General features: G+C 38.0%; 1 protein-coding gene across 2 annotated transcripts in view; it reads left to right on the forward strand.

Annotated features, from left to right (window-relative positions):
- Nucleotides 1–10443, forward strand: part of mettl14 (methyltransferase 14, N6-adenosine-methyltransferase non-catalytic subunit) — a 59729-nt gene extending 49286 nt beyond the window's left edge. For both annotated transcript variants that reach the window (XM_043696782.2, XM_043696790.2), the window contains 4 exons: nt 2503–2595; nt 3437–3553; nt 6226–6436; nt 8180–10443. In XM_043696782.2, the coding sequence (XP_043552717.1) occupies nt 2503–2595; nt 3437–3553; nt 6226–6436; nt 8180–8484 (726 nt within the window). In that variant the 3' untranslated portion in view covers nt 8485–10443. The remainder of the gene's footprint in view (nt 1–2502; nt 2596–3436; nt 3554–6225; nt 6437–8179) is intronic.
- The last annotated feature ends 8114 nt before the right edge of the window (nt 10444–18557 follow it).

Raw genomic sequence — 18557 nt, forward strand, 5'->3', positions numbered from 1 at the left:
GAGGCTGAATAGACCGGGGCAATTTTTCTGAGAACATCAGATGGTGAGGAGTGGTGGAGGCTGGTAGAATTACAACATTTGTGAAAAGATTTGTAGCTCGGGTGCTCGTTGTTGTGGTTCTGTTCGCCAAGCTGCGAATTTGTGTTGCAGACGTTTCGTCCCCTGTCTAGGTGACATCCTCAGTGCTTGGGAGCCTCCTGTGAAGTGCTTCTGTGATCTTTCCTCCGGCATTTGTAGTGGTTTGAATCTGCCGCTTGCGTAGCAACAAAAGCAATCACCCCAACACACACACAAGAAGTTGCATCAAGACACTATTCAAAAGGGCCACAACACGCTGCAGTACACCAGAACTGCAAAAAGAGGAAGAAGAACATCTATACAATGTATTCGCCAAAAACAGATACCTGCGCAATTTCATCAACAGGTGCCTAAGGGAAAGACAATGGAACGAGGACATGCTACAACCCAAAGGACTAGCCACGTTACCATACATCAAGAGCATTTGCGAACTGACAGCCAGACTACTGCGACCACTAGGACTCATAACAGCACACAAACCAACAGCCACTCTCAGACAACAATTCACCAGAACGAAGGACCCGATACCCAGCATGAGCAAAATCAATGTAGTGTACAAAATCCCATGCAAGGACTGCACAAAACACTACATAGGACAAACAGGAAGACAGCTAACGATCCGCATCCATGAACACCAACTAGCCTCGAAACGACATGACCAGCTATCCTTAGTAGCCACACACGCAGATGACAAGCAACATGAATTTGACTGGGACAACACTACTATTATAGGACAAGCCAAACGGACAACAGCCAGGGAATTCCTAGAGGCATGGCACTCATCCACAGATTCAATCAATAAGCACATCGACTGGCCACTGCAACAGACAGCTGGAACTGACAACCGGAAGCGGCAGATTCAAACCACTACAAATGCCGGAGGAAAGATCACAGAAGCGCTTCACAGGAGGCTCCCAAGCACTGAGGATGTCACCTACGAAACGTCTGAAACACAAATTCCCAGCTCGGCGAACAGAACCACAACAGAATTACAACATTTAAAAGGCACCTGGATGGTGAATAGGAAGGATTTAGAAGGAGATGGGCCAAATGCTGACAAATGGGACTAGATTTATTTGGGAAGTCTGGTTGGCCTGGACGAGTTGGACTGAGGGGTTTGTTTCTGTGCTGCACATTTCTAGGACTCCATGACTCTAAAGTGGGTTCTGTATTCTTTTGCATGACTGAATTGGAAAAGGATCTCTCTACTGCAACTTGGCAGTTCTACTAGCTTCACTGTAACAATGTCAAAGAATTATTTGATGTGTCATAGTGCTATCCTTGGGGACAGAGTTGCAACGCTGTTTTTTTTCTTTCTCTGGAATTATTCTGGTTCACAGTCTAATAAAGTTAGTGTCTGCCAAAGCAAGAACGTCTGACCTTTTGAGATGTGGTTTCACTGAACTATAGGTTGGTCTTTGTTTGATCTAGTTTATCTACTAGAGTGGAATGGCAGTTAGAAGTTGGCAGGGTGGTCCAATATGTTTATTTTGCAGCACTCTTTTGTGGCAGTGCTGAAATTAAAACAAGGTAGACTTTGACCCTCAAGAGGCATAAAGACCATGATTTCCTTCTATACCTCTGGAACGAAGTGCTGCAAATGGTAAACATATATGGGCCATGTTTCCTACTTCTGCACTGATTACAGGCAGGTCATAGGTTTGGTTCCTGCCTCATCACATAGAGACCCTCTGTGCAATTTTCATATTATAGTATTTTTTCAATCTGGAGAGATTTTTGATTAGAAGTGGCCCTTTACAAATGATTACTTTTGAAGTGAAATATTTATGTGACCAGCAAGTATGTATTTGCTGTTATCACTGCTTTCGAGAGCAAATGATATACGCGTTATAAATATTGAGACACAACTGAAATGAACGAGGAGAGTTCTGATACTGTTTAGTGATGTCAGTGGGTCTTTTAGTTATTGTAAACTGTGAAGGGTTTGTAGCAATAAAATCAGCTAAATTATGCTGAGTAACTAGATTTACAAATCTTTCAAGTCGTTACTGTGGCTTTTGGTCTATTTGTCTTAATCACGTGATTGACACCTATTAAGTTAAATGTTTATTTCTCTGCCCATTTTTATCTTGCTTTCATATATTTGTAAATATCAGACCAGTATTGGATACCGTTTTGCAAAGGTACTTCTGCCATCAACTTTTGTAATAAATTATTTTTGTACGTTAAAGAGATGGTCCTGAGTGCAAATCATACCTCAAATGGAAAGAGGTTGTAGAAAAGTAACCCAATAATCCACAAAAGGTTAGGAGGTGAATTCAAGTCTGTACCCAGCAAAAATACTGACAATGTATTTATGAATAATGGAGAATTAGTTTATGATGTCCAAGAAAAATTTTGCAAGTAGTTATTTTTAAATTGAGAAGAAAGCATTTTCATAGCAATCTGTTTTTCCTCCTATAGATCATGAAGTTGGAAATTGAAGAAATTGCAGCTCCAAGGTCATTTGTCTTCTTGTGGTGTGGCTCTGGGGATGGTCTCGACCTTGGAAGAGTGGTAAGTTGTAAATCAACAACAAAATCTCTTCATTTACTAAATGGTCTATTCAGATGATCAGTTTGTCTGGTTTACTGCTGACCAATTGTTTGCCATCAGTGGATGGTGTATATTGAGTCTTGAGCTGATTACACAATTCACCCTGATCACTCTAGTGTGCTGTTCCTTGTCTAATATTTTGATCACAATTTTTTAAACTGTGATAGCATGAAGATATTTTTCTGCATTTTCAGTTAAATTATATATTGAAAACAATCTTCTGTCAATTTTTTTGATCAAGATAATTAATATCTAATAAACTTTATTAAGAAATAGTAGCCATATGTCATCATCAATGGACAGAATTTCTTATCTGAAAACCTGTTAATACTGCAGGGATTAACATTCCACTATTCAAACATTTGTTAAAGTTTGCACACTTTAATTATTAACCCTAAGAAATCCTTCCTTTTGTAAACCCTGATTCATGTTCTGCCATTGTTAACATTTTTAACTGCTTTTTATAAGACTTTTTAGAATTAATATTCTTACATAGTTTAAAGCTTTTAAGCCAGTTTTCCCCCAGATCATTTTTATTACTCTGATTTTAATACTATGTAAGTAAGTGTGTACTGGTTGTCCTTTGAATATAATTGCATTTTGTTATAGTGATCAAATGATGCAATTGACTACATTTTATCAACATTACAGCGAAATTATCGAAAGGTGTCACATTTTATTAAACTGGCAAGCTCCTGAGTTAAAACAAAATCAAAATGTACTCAAGTATGTGGTTTACAATTATCAGACCTCTCTTTAGAGATTCTGTTTTAATGCAAAAGTCATGTTTCATTGATTCTAGTGCCTTCGCAAGTGGGGCTTCAGGCGTTGTGAAGATATTTGCTGGATCAAAACCAATAAGAATAATCCTGGAAAAACGAAAACCCTGGATCCAAAGGCAGTCTTCCAACGAACAAAGGCAAGTGTCTTGTCTGACCTTGGGAGCAGCATTTTGTAGCGAGCCCAAACTGTTTCATTGAGTTTGCTCAGAATTCATGCAGTCATACAAAAAGAAACACCTGTTTTTCCTTCTATTGTCCAATTGAACTGTACGGAGAATTGCAGTTCAGAATGGGTAATTAATTCCTCACCAATTCCTACAGCCTTTGGTGTGAGATAATATGGAAGGCATTGATCGCTTGCGTATTTTGCTTTATGAAGCCCTTTTATAGCGTTGTGAATAGAGGTATTCACTTGTGCCATTGTGCTAACTGAAATGCAAAGTGGGAAGGATGGAAAAGGCCTTGAAAGTGACTATCCAGTATTGAATGATGAGGTTCAGTAAAATTCAAACATGTTCCTCAACATTTGCCTGATGTTGTAGCTTAATAACACCCCATGCAATATCTCCGAACTCTAGTTTTAAAACACTTTCAGCTCAATTAAAATTCAACTCCCAGCTATACAATTATCCTTTTTCTTTGAAATCTGAACCTGCATGAGTCCTACTAAGTGGAGGTGCATTACAAGAATTAGATTTAATTCAGTAAGAATTGTTTAGTTGTAAAATGTCTTTTCTGTTCTTCTTTTAAACAAAAAAAATCTCATGCAGGTTTCTAACTGAGAAGCAGTGCATGTCTATTAGTTTTGGAGTGCGAACTTATAATCGCAGTTCCCTTCATGAAAGGTTATTAATTTCAGCTGGGGCTTTGTTAGTGGAGAATACAAAAGTTTGCCATGGGGGTGGGGAGGAACATGCCACTGTTTATAACCATCACAACGACCATGGGAAAAAGACCTAGTATAATAAGAGTTAGTTGCCAGCTGTTTCTAATGTTGTTATATGCTCCCAGGAAACAGATTTTGGATAAAATCTACTTCAAACTGGTTATCAGGGCAAAACATTTTAGTACAGAAAAGAAATCGACCTGATCGTAGTATGGCAGAAAGTTATTCAGTTTAGGAAAATCACCAAAAAAAAACTTTACTTGCAGATAAGATATTTTTAATGTTCAGCATCAATTCACCAGATTTGAATAAAACCAAAAGAGCAACTAACTGAACACAAATGATACACAGTTTGAAAGTGTTCACCGCAGTGTGCAGCTAAATCAAAAATCTATTTTAATCAAAGCAATTCTTCTGATGTTAAACATTAACATCAGTTTATTTAGCATAATAAATGGATTCTCTATTGGTGTATTCATAGAATTCAAAATATAGTTTTAACTTTGATTCAGAATATATAATCTAATAAAAGTAGTTTTCTACTTTAGTTACATGTTTGTGAAAAGTATATATCATTGCAGAAACTGCTTTCTCTAGATTACTGCTAGCTGTTAGTAAAATCAGTGCTTTAATTTATTTTAATGCGCGGCTTTCCACAATCAGTACTTACAACACAGTGACTTGATTCTCCAGAAGGGCAACAGTGAATTACTGAGCATGAAGAATTGATGTGCATCGGCATCCTGAGGAAGCCATAACTTGCGCACATGTAGTATTATTGCTGGAAGATTAAACTTCCAACTGTAGTACTTGCCCTACTTGCTTTGTTTCTAGATAACTGATCCCACAATCATAGAAAATAGAGAAACCTGGACTTTTTACTATATGCTGACAGAAGGATGTAACTGTTCAGTAATTTAGTTAGGACGTCAAAGCACAGTGCTGATTGCAACAATGTTCAACTCCTCCACTGCTCTTGTACCTGAAAATGCAACCCACCCCCAACTAGCCTCCCCCTTCCCAACACACGCCCTTCCTACCCTCTTTTCCCCCCACCCTACTTCCCCGCAACCTGTGGTCACTTAGGAAAGACTGTCCAGTATCGAAGATGATGACCCAATTCAACCAATGTACACCAGTGAGCTGAAGACAGAACCTGAGGGAAGTGTTTTCAATTTGTGCAGAAAAAAATGGTGTGGCTTTGCTGCAGTTATGTTTGCTACTTTGCCTGTCAATTTGTTGCTTGAGGCAGGATCAGAAGTTTAAAGACTCCAAAATCAAATGATAAGTCAGCAGCAGGTGCACTTCCTCCAGTGTTGACCAGAGGGTCTGGGCCTATGTATTCCATAATTATTAAAGTCATAAAATTGCAGCACTCTGTTTCTACTTATACTGACATAGGTCAGAAGTTAATTTTGATTTTGTTTAGAAGGACGTCCCTTTGTTCCCTCAGGAAGAAATGATGTTTTATTCGTACAGAATTTTGCTCATGAGTATCTAACATAGAGCTTTGAAATATAGACCTCACAATCCAGGAAGGATATATCGGCTGAAGTTGTAGCACTCTTTCATTATATTGCTACTTGTACCTAAGATGGTATCATTTGTGGGGACATTATACACTTTTCACTGAACTTGTGTACACATGACAATAAAGTTTAAATCAAATCAAACAGGCTGGGCTCAATACCTCCTTATGTACTTGTAATTTCCAAGATCCAATAAACATTGATCTTTACAAACTTTAATGGATGAGACATATGTGTATTATGAAATATTTTATTTACGGAGACAGACTACCATTTTGATGACAAAATGAAATGCACTCAAAACTCTCATGCAGCATTCTTTCAATATAAATTCCCTAATCTATTTTATTAGGAAATGTCTAATTTCTAATGTAGTGAAAATTTTATTTTTCAGGAACACTGCCTGATGGGTATCAGAGGAACAGTACGTAGAAGTACAGATGGTGATTTTATCCATGCAAATGTGGATATTGATCTGATAATTACAGAAGAGCCAGAGATTGGAAATCTTGAAAAACCAGTGGAAATATTTCACATTATTGAACATTTCTGTCTGGGACGAAGAAGATTGCACATTTTTGGAAGGGATAGCACAATAAGACCAGGTGTGGAATGTAAAATTATTTGCGGGGGGGGATATCTGAGCATTGTTGAAAACATTGTTCTGAAATATTGGCGCATTCTGCTTCTTTATACAGCTTTTAAAATAGTTGGTGAAAAAACTGTTGCATTCAAAGATCATTTTTCCTGGGCATTTGTGATAGCTGAATCAATAACTCAGTGAACCAAACAGACCAGAGGACATTCAGATTCTGGGTGTGGTGTGTTCTGTTTGGTTGATCTCCATTGGGGTAGTAATTTTGATCTTGCTTTTTAATGAATCATTAGGTTAAGAATGAACTAACTTCTCAGTCATCCAGCAGCACCACTTGAAGTGCAAGTACTTTTATCCAGTTTGACCTTGGACTAAATGTATTGCCTATTCATGATTCTGGTAATGTGGCAGGATTGTTAAATGCTGCCCAAGACGACTTGGGATAATTGTGGATTTTATAAGGTTTGTAGTTATTTCCTGTTAAATAGGTGGTGGAGGGGTGGTAGAAATTAGAATGATAAAGAAGTGAATTTTATTTATATCTCACTTGACTGCTGAATACCTCAAAGCACTTACAATAACTAAGTGCTTTTTCAAATGTTGCTGTTGCAGTGTAGGAAATGCAGCAGCCAATATGCACTCAGCAACCTCCCTCAAACAACAATGTAATAGAACTTGTGTTCGTGATGTTAAGCGAGGGATAAATATTAAACAGAAATGTACTTTATTTAAAACACTTCCCATAAAATAATGCGTTTGTTCTGATTTCAATCTTGTTAATCTCCTCTGAACCATTTACAGTGCATTCACAATCTTCTTTTAAGTAGGCCAAAACTGCAAAATGATTGAGATTGGGCTCACTAATTCTCTAGATAACCAAAAGATAATATCCTTCCTTTTATGTTGAATTTCTCTTATAACAGAGATAACATCCCATTAATTACTTGCTGTACCTGTATATTAACTTTTTGAACTTGTGCACGAGAACATGAGATCTTGAAATTCCAGGCGTTCTCCATTTAAGCTGTACTCTGCTATTTTATTCTTTCTGCCAATGTGAACAACTTTACATTTTTTTCCACATCATCCTCCATCTGCAAGATTTCTGTCCATTTACTCAACCTGTCTATTATTCCAGTAATAGTATTGCTGACAGCACTCCAGTGCCTTTTAATGAAACATATTTTAAGCTGAGAAATCAATATACCACTTTAACCTGCCAAGCTAGCAGCAAGATAAATGTCCCCATTTCTTTTGAAATGTTGGCTTTATAAATTTAATGTAATTTTTAGTGTTGTTTAGTGAATGTTACTTTAGTGTATCTTTCCAAACATGGCAATTTTTTATCACTAGTTCTCAGAAATAGGTTGGGCACTCCTAACTCAGGGCTAACAAATCATTTGTCCAGACTTCATGCTAAAATTCAATTCTTTTTGAATCACGTGTGCTATTTCAGTAGCAGTTGTTAGTTATACGTATCTTTGAAAAAAATCGGAAACAGAGGAGTTTATGGTGTTAAATGTTGATGTTGCCTCAAAAACTCTGGATTGTAATCAATTTATTGCCTTGTCTTGAAGTTATGGCTGTACCTTTAAAGGTTAGTTAGCTACTTATTCTTTCATTCCTGGACATTTGAAAACAATATTTTTATTTGACTTTGGTGTTATCATTGATTCAAACTTAACTTTTTATACAATTTTTGGATAATTTTGCATTTGCTTCAATTTTTCTTTCTTTTATCCCTTGTTTTTAGGTTGGCTCACTGTGGGTCCTAGTCTTACAAACAGTAACTTTAATGCAGAAGTCTATAGCTCATACTTTACTGGTACAAATGTGCACCTGACTGGTTGTACAGAGGAGATTGAGAGACTTCGTCCCAAGTCGCCACCTCCAAAATCTAAATCAGATAGAGGAGGTGGAGCCTCTAGAGGTGGAGGAAGAGGTGGACCTTCAGCTGGACGTGGAGATAGAGGAAGAGAAAGAAATAGAGGAAACTTCAGAGGAGAAAGAGGGGGATTCAGAGGACGCGGCGGTGCCCATAGAGGCTTTGCTCGGTGATGACAGAACCCGAAAGAGAATTAATTTGAAATGACAATGGAAGCAGGATTTCAGAATCACAATCTGAATTCATTACTGCTCTAATTTTTAATTAAACTTTTTGATATATGCTACTTAACCAGGGAGTAATACTTCCATAAGAACAAAACGTACACAGGCAATGTGTACGCAGGCAATGTGTACGCAAGCAATGGTTTGTGCATAATCGTCGTTAAAAACATACTGTAATACTTAAAGTACAGTGCAGCTGCCATTAAATCTAATGCTGTAATTTAGGTTGTTTTTCAATTTAAAACTTATTGCAATGTCTTTTAAAGCTGTAAAATATCAAAAACCTTAAAATTTCAGAAGTTAAATACAATGGTTTGAGTTCAATGTTTCAAAGCTATTTGTATTTTCCCCTCGTGTATGTTTGGCTTAATCTTATTAGGTGACGTAGTGCAGGTTTTCCAGCTCGTTGGTGCAACTCCTGTCAGACCTGTTCAAAATGATTTCTCTATGGTCAAGTAACAAACGCTGTCAACTTCAGTCTGATCATGTTGGAGCCAAGGCCATGTCCCAGTCTTCTCCATGCTTTCAAATATGTCAAAGTTAATGTAACTCTTTGCCTTTGACAATATGTAGGAGACATTATGATCCCATTATAAAAGCTGTAGTCAGCTGCTCTTTTTAAATCCCAAATTTTGAATACTTCCATACTAGGTTCAGATGAGGTGCGTGATATTGAGAAGTTTGTGTCTTGCTTTGTAATGCTCCCACTTTCAGAACATCAATTTATAAACAGACTTAAATTAACAATGCTTGAATTTTTCATACACAGCCCATTAAAGAAAGAAACTAAGGCAGAATATTCTGTTTGTTTCAAATGATAAACTTCTAAATCTTTTGCATTATCCATTACAATTTGTTGTTAACAGTTTCATGGTAATATCTTTCATTGAAAAGTTTCCCAAGTACAATGTCTAGAAAGAAATTGAAGGATGAGTAAAGCTCTAATAGTGACAAATTAGAGCACAGCTGATCATTGTAGAGCAGATGACCAAAAAGCAAATTACTGAGTGAAAAATCTCTAAATGAGTAGCAAGGAGTATTGGGACCATATACATTATTGAGCAGATGGTTTCAAAAGCTATCCAATTCATTTAATTTTGCTTCCTAAGTCAATCATGCTGACATCCGCAGTAGTTCGTACAAATCTGTAAAAGCATTTTACTGCCGATTGAGCTTTTTATTTTAATAGAGTTCTAGCTTTGATTTTTAATAAAGAAAAACTAAATGAATGTATATTTTCAAGAACTGTCGGGTTAAAAACCAAGCACTCTGGTGATAAAACCTATTTGATGTCTTCAAATTTTGTGGCGTGATGACACCAAGTCTGAATGAGTTTCTCCCTTATCCCATCTGATCAATCGGGCTATTTTGGCAGTCTCTGACCCTTTGGTTAAGAATAAAAGAAACTAAAATAAGTTTCATGTCTTTTATTTTCATTTGTTTTGTGTATTGTGGAACTGTTAGCTTTGTTAATTAAATTTGCTGGTTGAAAGTATTTGAAACATTGTATTTACTTTCAGTACAGCAATAATTTATGGCATATCTGTTTTAAATGCAGGTTGTAAATGTGCAGTTTGTGATGAACTTTTATTCCATGTAATCTAACCAGATTAGTTGTTTACTACACTGATAGTTGCAGGTTTTGTTTTGAAAGTGTTCAAGTATTTGACTGCTTTGTTCAGCAGTCTTACAAGTGACAAGTACTTAGTGCATGTTTTTAAAAGCTAAATAGATTGTTTTTAAAAGATTAATGTAGTTGCCTACAGATATTTATGGCTTTGTTCCAGATACACATGTTTGAAGAAATTGAGTGTCAGCCAGTTAATTTTGATATGTTAATGCTTTTATTTGTATATCCCCTCAACAATTGAGATTATCTGTTAGTTAAATAAAAAAAACTGACTGAAACACATTATCCCTTAAATAATTTTGGCACCATACTCTTAGTGACCCAACTCCATTAAGTTTAATATGGGCACATTTTCCAATGATCATGAATTTCACCTTTTGAATATTGTATTGGAAAATGTAGATTCCACCAATAATTGTCTTTAATTTTCTATCTAGTCTCATTAAATTTGGGCATCTCTAATTTAAGACCTTATAACAACTGTAGCTACATTGTCTAGTGGATAGCAGATGTTAAGACCATAAGAACCAGAAGTGGTCTGGTTGATCCCTCGAGCTTGCTCTGCCATTCAGTCGGATCATGTCCACTTTCCTGCCTTTTCTCATAACCTTTGATTCCGTACTGATCAAGAATCTATCTATCTCCGCCTTAAATATACACGGGATCTCTGCCCCCACAGCTCTGTGGCAAGACGTTCCAATGACGACTTCCTTATCTTAGTCTTAAACTGACACCCTCTGGTCTTAGATTCCTCCCCTGAGGGGAAACTTCCTTTCAGCATTTACCCTATCAAGCCACTTAAGAATACCATATATTTCAATGAGATCACCTCTCTTTCTTCTAAACTGCAGTGAGTGGAGTCTCAAGCTGTTTAATCTTATGTCATAAAAACAACCCTCCATACCACAGATCATCCTAGTGAATCTTCTCTGAACTGTCTCCAATGAAATTTAAAAAGGGACCAAACCTGCAGTCACTCCTCCAGATGGGATCTCACCAGCACCTTGTACAGTCACTGGAAGACTCCCTGTACTCCAAGACCCTGGACATAAGGCCCAACATTCCATTAGTCTTCCAGATTATGTGTACCTATGTGGTGTTCTCCTTTCCAAAATGAACAGTTTCTCTTTCCCACATTACACAGGAAGCAGAGTGTGAGCATAACTGGGGCATTTTCAAGTTGATATTGAATAGTGGAATGCAATCCAGATCATTGAGACCTTAGCTGCTTGATTCAGATGAAATGAGAGAGCTGGTACCTAAGTTTGATGCAAAGAAAGATGGAAATGGGGACAGGATGCATACAGAATCTATAGGCCAACCAGCAACAAAATGGCAGATGGAATATAACTTAGTCCTCAATGTTTTCAGCAATACTTGATGCAAAGGGCACAGGAAACGAAGACTTGTCCATCTGTTTTGTTCTGCTCTGCTCCTAAAGGTAGCGGCTGATCTCTTTCTGAAGAGAGACAGCAAACGTGCAATCATTGTGTAATACTGTGTTGGGTAATGTGCCTGTATCAGCTGAATAGATGGAGTTCTGTGGAAGCAGCGAGTAGTTGAGTGAGGCTGGTGTCAGTAGCTTGTGCGTGAAGTTGGAATGGACTATCAATGTTAAACTCGGATTTCACCAGTTTCCTCATTTCCCCTCCCCCCAGCCTGTCTCAGTCAAATCCATCAAATTCAGCACCGCCTTCCTAACCTGCAATCTTCTTCCCGACCTCTCCGCCCCCACCCCAGTCTGACCTATCACCCTCACCTTGACCTCTTTCCACCTATCACATTTCCGACGCCCCTCCCCCAAGTCCCTCCTCCCTATCTTTTATCTTAGCCTGCTGGACCAACTTTCCTCATTCCTGAAGAAGGGCTAATGCCCGAAACGTCGATTCTCCTGTTCCCTGGATGCTGCCTGACCTGCTGCGCTTTTCCAGCAACACATTTCCAGCTCTGATCTCCAGCATCTGCAGACCTCACTTTCTCCTATCAATGTTAAACCAGAGTGTTATGGACTGTAATGGCTGTGGTGCATTGAGTAGCTCGAGACTATTGTGATTCAGTGCTTTTGAAATACTTCGAAGGTGTATTCACCATCTTGACCACTCAGGTGAAGTTATTAAATTTTTGAGACATGGCTGCCAGGTTGTGTGCTGTGTCTGTAGAATTTGCCTCCCTGGCCACCTGCTGCTATTACTTTCAAAGAGCACTCCTTGAAGATCTTCTGGATTCTTGTCAATGTTGCATTTCTTAGCTTCCTTTTAACTCCAAGACTAAAACCGCCTTCCAATATGTGTTCAATCAATTTATTAGATTTTAAAGAAGCAACATGCTGTAATAGAGGAGTGCTAGAAGATGTGTTGTACCTGAATTTCTAGAAGGCACTTGATAAAATGCCAAACCAAAGGTTATTTTATAAAATAAATGTTTGTGGTGTAGGGGAATCACTTGATAAAATGCCAAGCCAAAGGTTATTTTATAAAATAAATGTTTGTGGTGTAGGGGAATATGTATTAGCATGGGTAAAAGATTGGCTGATTAGCAGAAAAACAGTCTGTGTAAATAAGTCTTTGATTAACAGGATGTGGTGAGTGGGATTGCACAGCAATCTATGCTGGGACCTCAACCTACGCTTTACATCAGTGTCTTCAGGAGCATTATAGCTAAATTTACAGCCGACACAAAGAAAGGTATTGTGAACATGATTTTGCAGTTGGATATTGATAGGCAAGTTCCTGTTCCTTTGATGCTGCCTGACCTGCTGTGCTTTTCCAGCAACACATTTTTAAGCTCTGATCTCCAGCATCTGCAGTCCTCACTCTCAAAAAAAAATCTGGCAAATGGAATACACTGCAGCAAAATATGAAGTTCATTTTTTTAAAAATTACATGTTATTAAAGAGAATGCAGAAATCCCAAGTGTAGAGAAATCTAATTATTCATTAAATGAAGCACAATATGATAGTATGCAGATACAGCATGTAATCAATACCGCGAATGGGATGCTATCCTTTATATGAGGAATTAATCATAAAAATGATGATTTGGAGATGCCGGTGTTGGACTGGGCTGTACAAAGTTAAAAATCACACAACACCAGGTTATAGTCCAACAGGTTTAATTGGAAGCACACTAGCTTTCGGAGTGCTGCTCCTTCATCAAGTGATTGTGGAGTGCACAACTGTAAGACTCAGAATTTATAGCAAAAGTTTACATTGTGATGTAACTGAAATTATACATTGAAAAATACCTTGATTGTTAATAACCTGGTGTTGTGTTTTTTTAACTTGTTATGCTTCTGTTAAATTGGGAATTGGTGAGGCCATTTCCTGAATATTGTGTGCAATTTTGATCTCACTTAAAGAATGTTGTAGATGCTTTGGAAGTGGTTCAGATGAGGTTGTCTAGATTGGTACCTCGAATATTTGGTTGGTCTCATAAAGATAGGTTGAACTTGTTTTACTGACATTGAGAGAGCGAGAGGGCTGTCTTGATTATTGTGTATAAGATCCTAAATGCCACTTGTGCAACTTTGGAACTCCACCTCAATGCAGTGGAAGAAAGATCATTAAAGTTTTTTTACGACCGAGCTGGATTCTTGTTAGATAAGGTTATTGAGGATAGATATAAATGGGGAATTTGAAACACAAACAGATCAACAATGATCATAATCATAAAGTCATAGTCATAGAGTAATATAGTACAGAAGACACCCCTTTAGCTCATCGGATCTGCACCGACAAAAAAAAAATCACCCTATCTACACCAACCCCACTTTCCAGCACTTGGCAAATAGCCTTGAATGTGAAGACATTTCAAGTCCTCATCCATGTACTTTTTAAAGTGTGGCATTTCCTGTCGCTGCTACCCTCCCAGGCAGTGCATTCCAGAACCCCACCACACTTTGGGTGAAACATTTTCCTCAAATCCCCTCTAAACCTTCCAATTAAAGATTAAAACAAACTGTAAAATCTGCCTTCACCTTAAAATTCTGCTCCCTCATTGATTGACCTTTCCAACTAAAGGGACTGTTTTCTATCCACCCTTTCCATGCCCCTCATAATCTTATTTGCCTCAATCAGGTCACCCCCTCAACTTCTGTTTCAAAGAAAACCAACCTAAGCTTATCCAGCCTCTCTGCATAGCTAAAATGTGCTAATCCAGGTGACATTCTGGTGAATCTCCTTTGCACCCCCTCCAGTGCAATCATATTATTCTTCCTCTAGCACCAGAACTGCACGAAGTACTCCAACTATGGTCTAACCAAAGCTACAACATAACCTCACTGCTCTTATAATTATGCTACGACTGATAAAGGCAAGTATCTTACATGCTTTCTTAACTATTAACTTAAATAACTTAATTATCCTCCTCCCAATTAACACATTCTGCCACTTCAGTGATCTGTGGACAAGGACCCCAAGGTACCTTTGTTCCCCTGAGTTTCCTAATGTCCTACCATTCATTGATACTCCCTTGTTTTGTTACTTTGTCCAAAGTGCATAACCCCTTACTTCTCGGTATTAAATTTCATCAACCACTGATCGTCCTTTCTTATCTTTCTCAATGAGGGAGCAGTATTTTAATCTTTCTTCTGTTTATATCCTCTTGTATCACAAATCCTCTTTCCTTACTATTACCCACTCAGTCAGCTATCGAGTCATCTGCAAACTTACTTCTCATCTCCACCTTCCTCTCTACTACATTCTCATCTAAATAAACAATGAGGAACTCAGCTCTGATCCCTGTGGTGCACCTCTGGACATCAGACTCCAGTCACATAAACAGCTTTCTACTATCAGCTTTTGTCTCTTACTATAAAGCTAATTTTGGATCCATCTTTACCCTAGATCCCAGGAGTTTTTACCTGCTGTATAGGTTCCCCACATGGGACCTCATTAAAAGCTTTGCTGAAATCCATATAACTACTCAACTGCACTATCCTCATCTATAAACCAGAAGAATTAATTGACAAGAAGGGAATTAAAAATTTGGGTCAGAATTCCTTCCCTTCCCAGAGTAGCCTGGGATACAACTCATCCGGACTTTTCACTGTATCTCAATACGTGTAATAATAAATTCAATGCATCCAAATTCATTATAATAATCTGCCGAAGAATCTCACTGTTCCTCTCATTGAGCTCTATGCCCGTGTTCTCCTCCTGACTGAAGACACACACGAAACATTCATTTAATACCCTACTGGTGTCCTCGCTTCATGCACAGATTACTCTCTTGGTTTCTACAGGACTCTGCTCTTTTCCTGGTTACCCTCATTCCCCTTAAAATTTAATATCATGGGATTGTCCCTAACTTTATTTGCCAGTGTTTTATCATACCCCTTCTTTAGTCTCCTAATTGCTTTCTTAAGATCCCTCCTGCACTTTCTATACTCCCCTAGGGCTTTTGTTGTACCTATAGCTTCCCTTTTCCTTCTTATCCTGTCCTGAATATTTGTAACCATCCAAAGCTCTCTGAGATTGTTGCTCCAACATTTCAACCGAGAGGGAAAATATTGGGCCTGTACTCTTCCCTTTTCCTTTTTGAATGCATCTCACTGTTCTGCTGTAGATTTCCCCACAAGAAACTATTTCTGGTCTATTTTAGCCATATCCTGCCTGAGTTTAATAAAATCTGCCTTCCCCAATCTAAAATCCTTTTCTGCATGCCATCTCTTTCCTTTTCCATAACAAACTTAGAATATATGGTGTTGTGTTTGCTATCACTAAAATGCTGCCCCAGTGTTCAATCACTTGTCCAATTTCATTCCCCTGAATTAGATGCAACACTGCATCATTCTTACTGGATCTTCTGTGTCTTTGACATGAAATGTATTAAGGAAAGATTTTAAGAAATCTGCCCCCTTTTATACCATGATTACCCTAATTAGGGTTGGCGAAGTTGAAATCCTTTTATAAGGTGACCCTATTATTACACACCTATATGATTTGTCCATATATCTGCTGCTGTTTCCAGTTGAGTATTTAGTAACATACACTCAGCAGCATTAATGAGTTTTTTTTTTCATTCCTAATCTCTACCCACAAGATTTATTGAACGATAGAGTAGATGTGAGGATTTGAATTGTCTACTTTGCATGCTGGAAAAGCACAGGTCAGGCAGCATCTTAGGAGCAGGGGAGTCGCCTTTTCAGGCATAAATCCTCATGAGGCTCATTCCTGATGAAGGACTTATGCCCAAAACATTGATTCTTCTGCTCCTTGGATGCTGCCTGACCTGCTGTGCTTTTCCAGCACCACACACTCCACTCTGATTTCCAGCATATGCAGTCCTCACTTTCTCCTACTTTGTATGTTTGTGTGATCTCACTTTCGGTGCCATCTTGAATAGTGATCCCTGAAGTCTGCTCTAAAATAAACTTAGTTCATTTCATTTTATTCATTGACAGGATAGCAATAGGCTTCCTCCTTGATCTAAATGCTGTGAAGACAGTGCTGTAAGGGAGAAAGTTCTAGGACTTTACCTTAGCGACAGTGATTCAAATCAGAATGATGTGTAGATTGGAGAGGATCTGTAGATGGTAGTGTACCTTTGTATCTGTTGGACTTGCTTCTTAGTTTGGAGAGGTTGTGGATTTGGAATGTGCTATGGAATGACCTTTGTTGAATTGTTAACAGTATATCTTGTAGATAGACCACGTTACCACTGTGTGTCGTGGAAGGTGTGAACATTGGAAGTGTTGATGCCAGTCAAATGGGTTGCTTTGTCATGGATGGCATAGAGCTTACTGAGTGCTTATTAGAGCTACAATCATCCGAGCAAGTAGAAAGAATTCCATCATACCCCTTACTTGTGCCTTGTAAATGATAGACCAGATTTGAGTAGTCAAAAATGAGTTATTCACTGCAGTATTCCTAACCTCTGAGCTGCTCTTGTAGGCATGGTAATTAGATGGTCTTGGTGCTCTTGTGCCATTACCTGCCAGTTATCTGCTCAGGCCAGAATGTTGTCCAAGTATTGCTGAATTTGGATACCAGCTCCTACCATTAGTTAATGCCAGTTCCTGATTTCAAAATTTATTCAAATACCACAAATATTCCCTAAGTATTCAACCAGATAACTGTTTATCTTCCATCACAAAATATAACAATTTATTTAATAAGTGTGAATCTGCACAAATCGCTTGCTTTCAGTGCCCCAAACTGTCTGTCTTTAGTCTGGCAGTAATACACATACCAATTGACACCATGGTTATTTTAGCATTACTAAGTGTGAAGGAGCCAAACAGTTTGAATAAGTTGTCTTAAGTCATTAATTCCCAGAAATGAGAAACATTCTTACCCCGTGTTTTTCTATAGAAAACAGTGAAGAGAAAGAGGAAGATGAAAGAGGGCGAATCTCATGTAGTAATGGTATAGTGTGTCATATTTGGAACTTGCCAGAAACAAGAAGGAAGTTTAGGGAAGTGGTGACCCACAACATAGTTGTTAAAATAAAGTCATCATCAAAACATTAGACACTGAAGTTGAGAAATCTTGATCTTGAATAGACTGAGTTTTTAAAAGATTGTAATTTATTCTTCCATTCTCCCATTTCAATGTTCAATTATAGACCTGGTTCGCTATAAGTAAAAAAAAACCTATACCTTTTCAACCAGTATTAATACAGAAATCAATTTCCCTGGACACTACACAATCTGTTCTTGTCCCAGTAACTTGTTTATCCAGCTAATAAGGTAAATTAGGGTGTAACGAAAATACCTGTAGCAATATTAGAATAACATTTTTCTCCACTGCGACTAGTTTTTCAATGCTAAACTAACCTTTAATTTTTATACAATCTTCTGAAAAATTTCATAAATGTTAAAGATAAATATGGTTAATAAAGAAGTCAAATTACAGCTGTTATGGAGGCATCGAGTCATACAGCACGGAAACAGACCATTTGGTCCAACCAGTCCATATCGACTATAATCCCTAGCTAAATTAGTCCCATCTGCCTGTGCTTGAAAAATATCCCTCCAAACCTTTCCTATTTATGTATTTATCCAAATGTCTTTTAAACATTGTAATTGCACCCACATCCGCCAATTCCTCTGGAAGTTCATTGTACATACGAAGTACTGTGTTTTAAAAACAAAACCAGTTGTTTCATGTCGTTTTAAAACTTCCTTAAGGTGTGGTATGCTGCCTCAGTGCCAGGCTGGATGGAGTTTGCGCATTCTCCCTGGGTGCTCCAGTTTCCTCGCACAATCCAAAGATGGTTACGTGAATTGGCCATGTTAAATTGCCCATAGTGTTCAGGGATATATAGGTTAGGTGCATTAGTCAGGGTTAAATGTAGAGTAATAGGTCTGGGTGGGACACTCTTCGGATGGTCTGTGAGGACTTGTTGGGTCGAAGGGCTTGTTTCCACACGCTAGGGATTCTATGATTTTA

This window comes from Chiloscyllium plagiosum, unplaced genomic scaffold (assembly GCF_037043375.1).
Source record: "Chiloscyllium plagiosum isolate Xiang-an unplaced genomic scaffold, Cpla_swu_hap1 HiC_scaffold_1, whole genome shotgun sequence".
Classification (NCBI taxonomy): Eukaryota; Metazoa; Chordata; class Chondrichthyes; order Orectolobiformes; family Hemiscylliidae; genus Chiloscyllium; species Chiloscyllium plagiosum.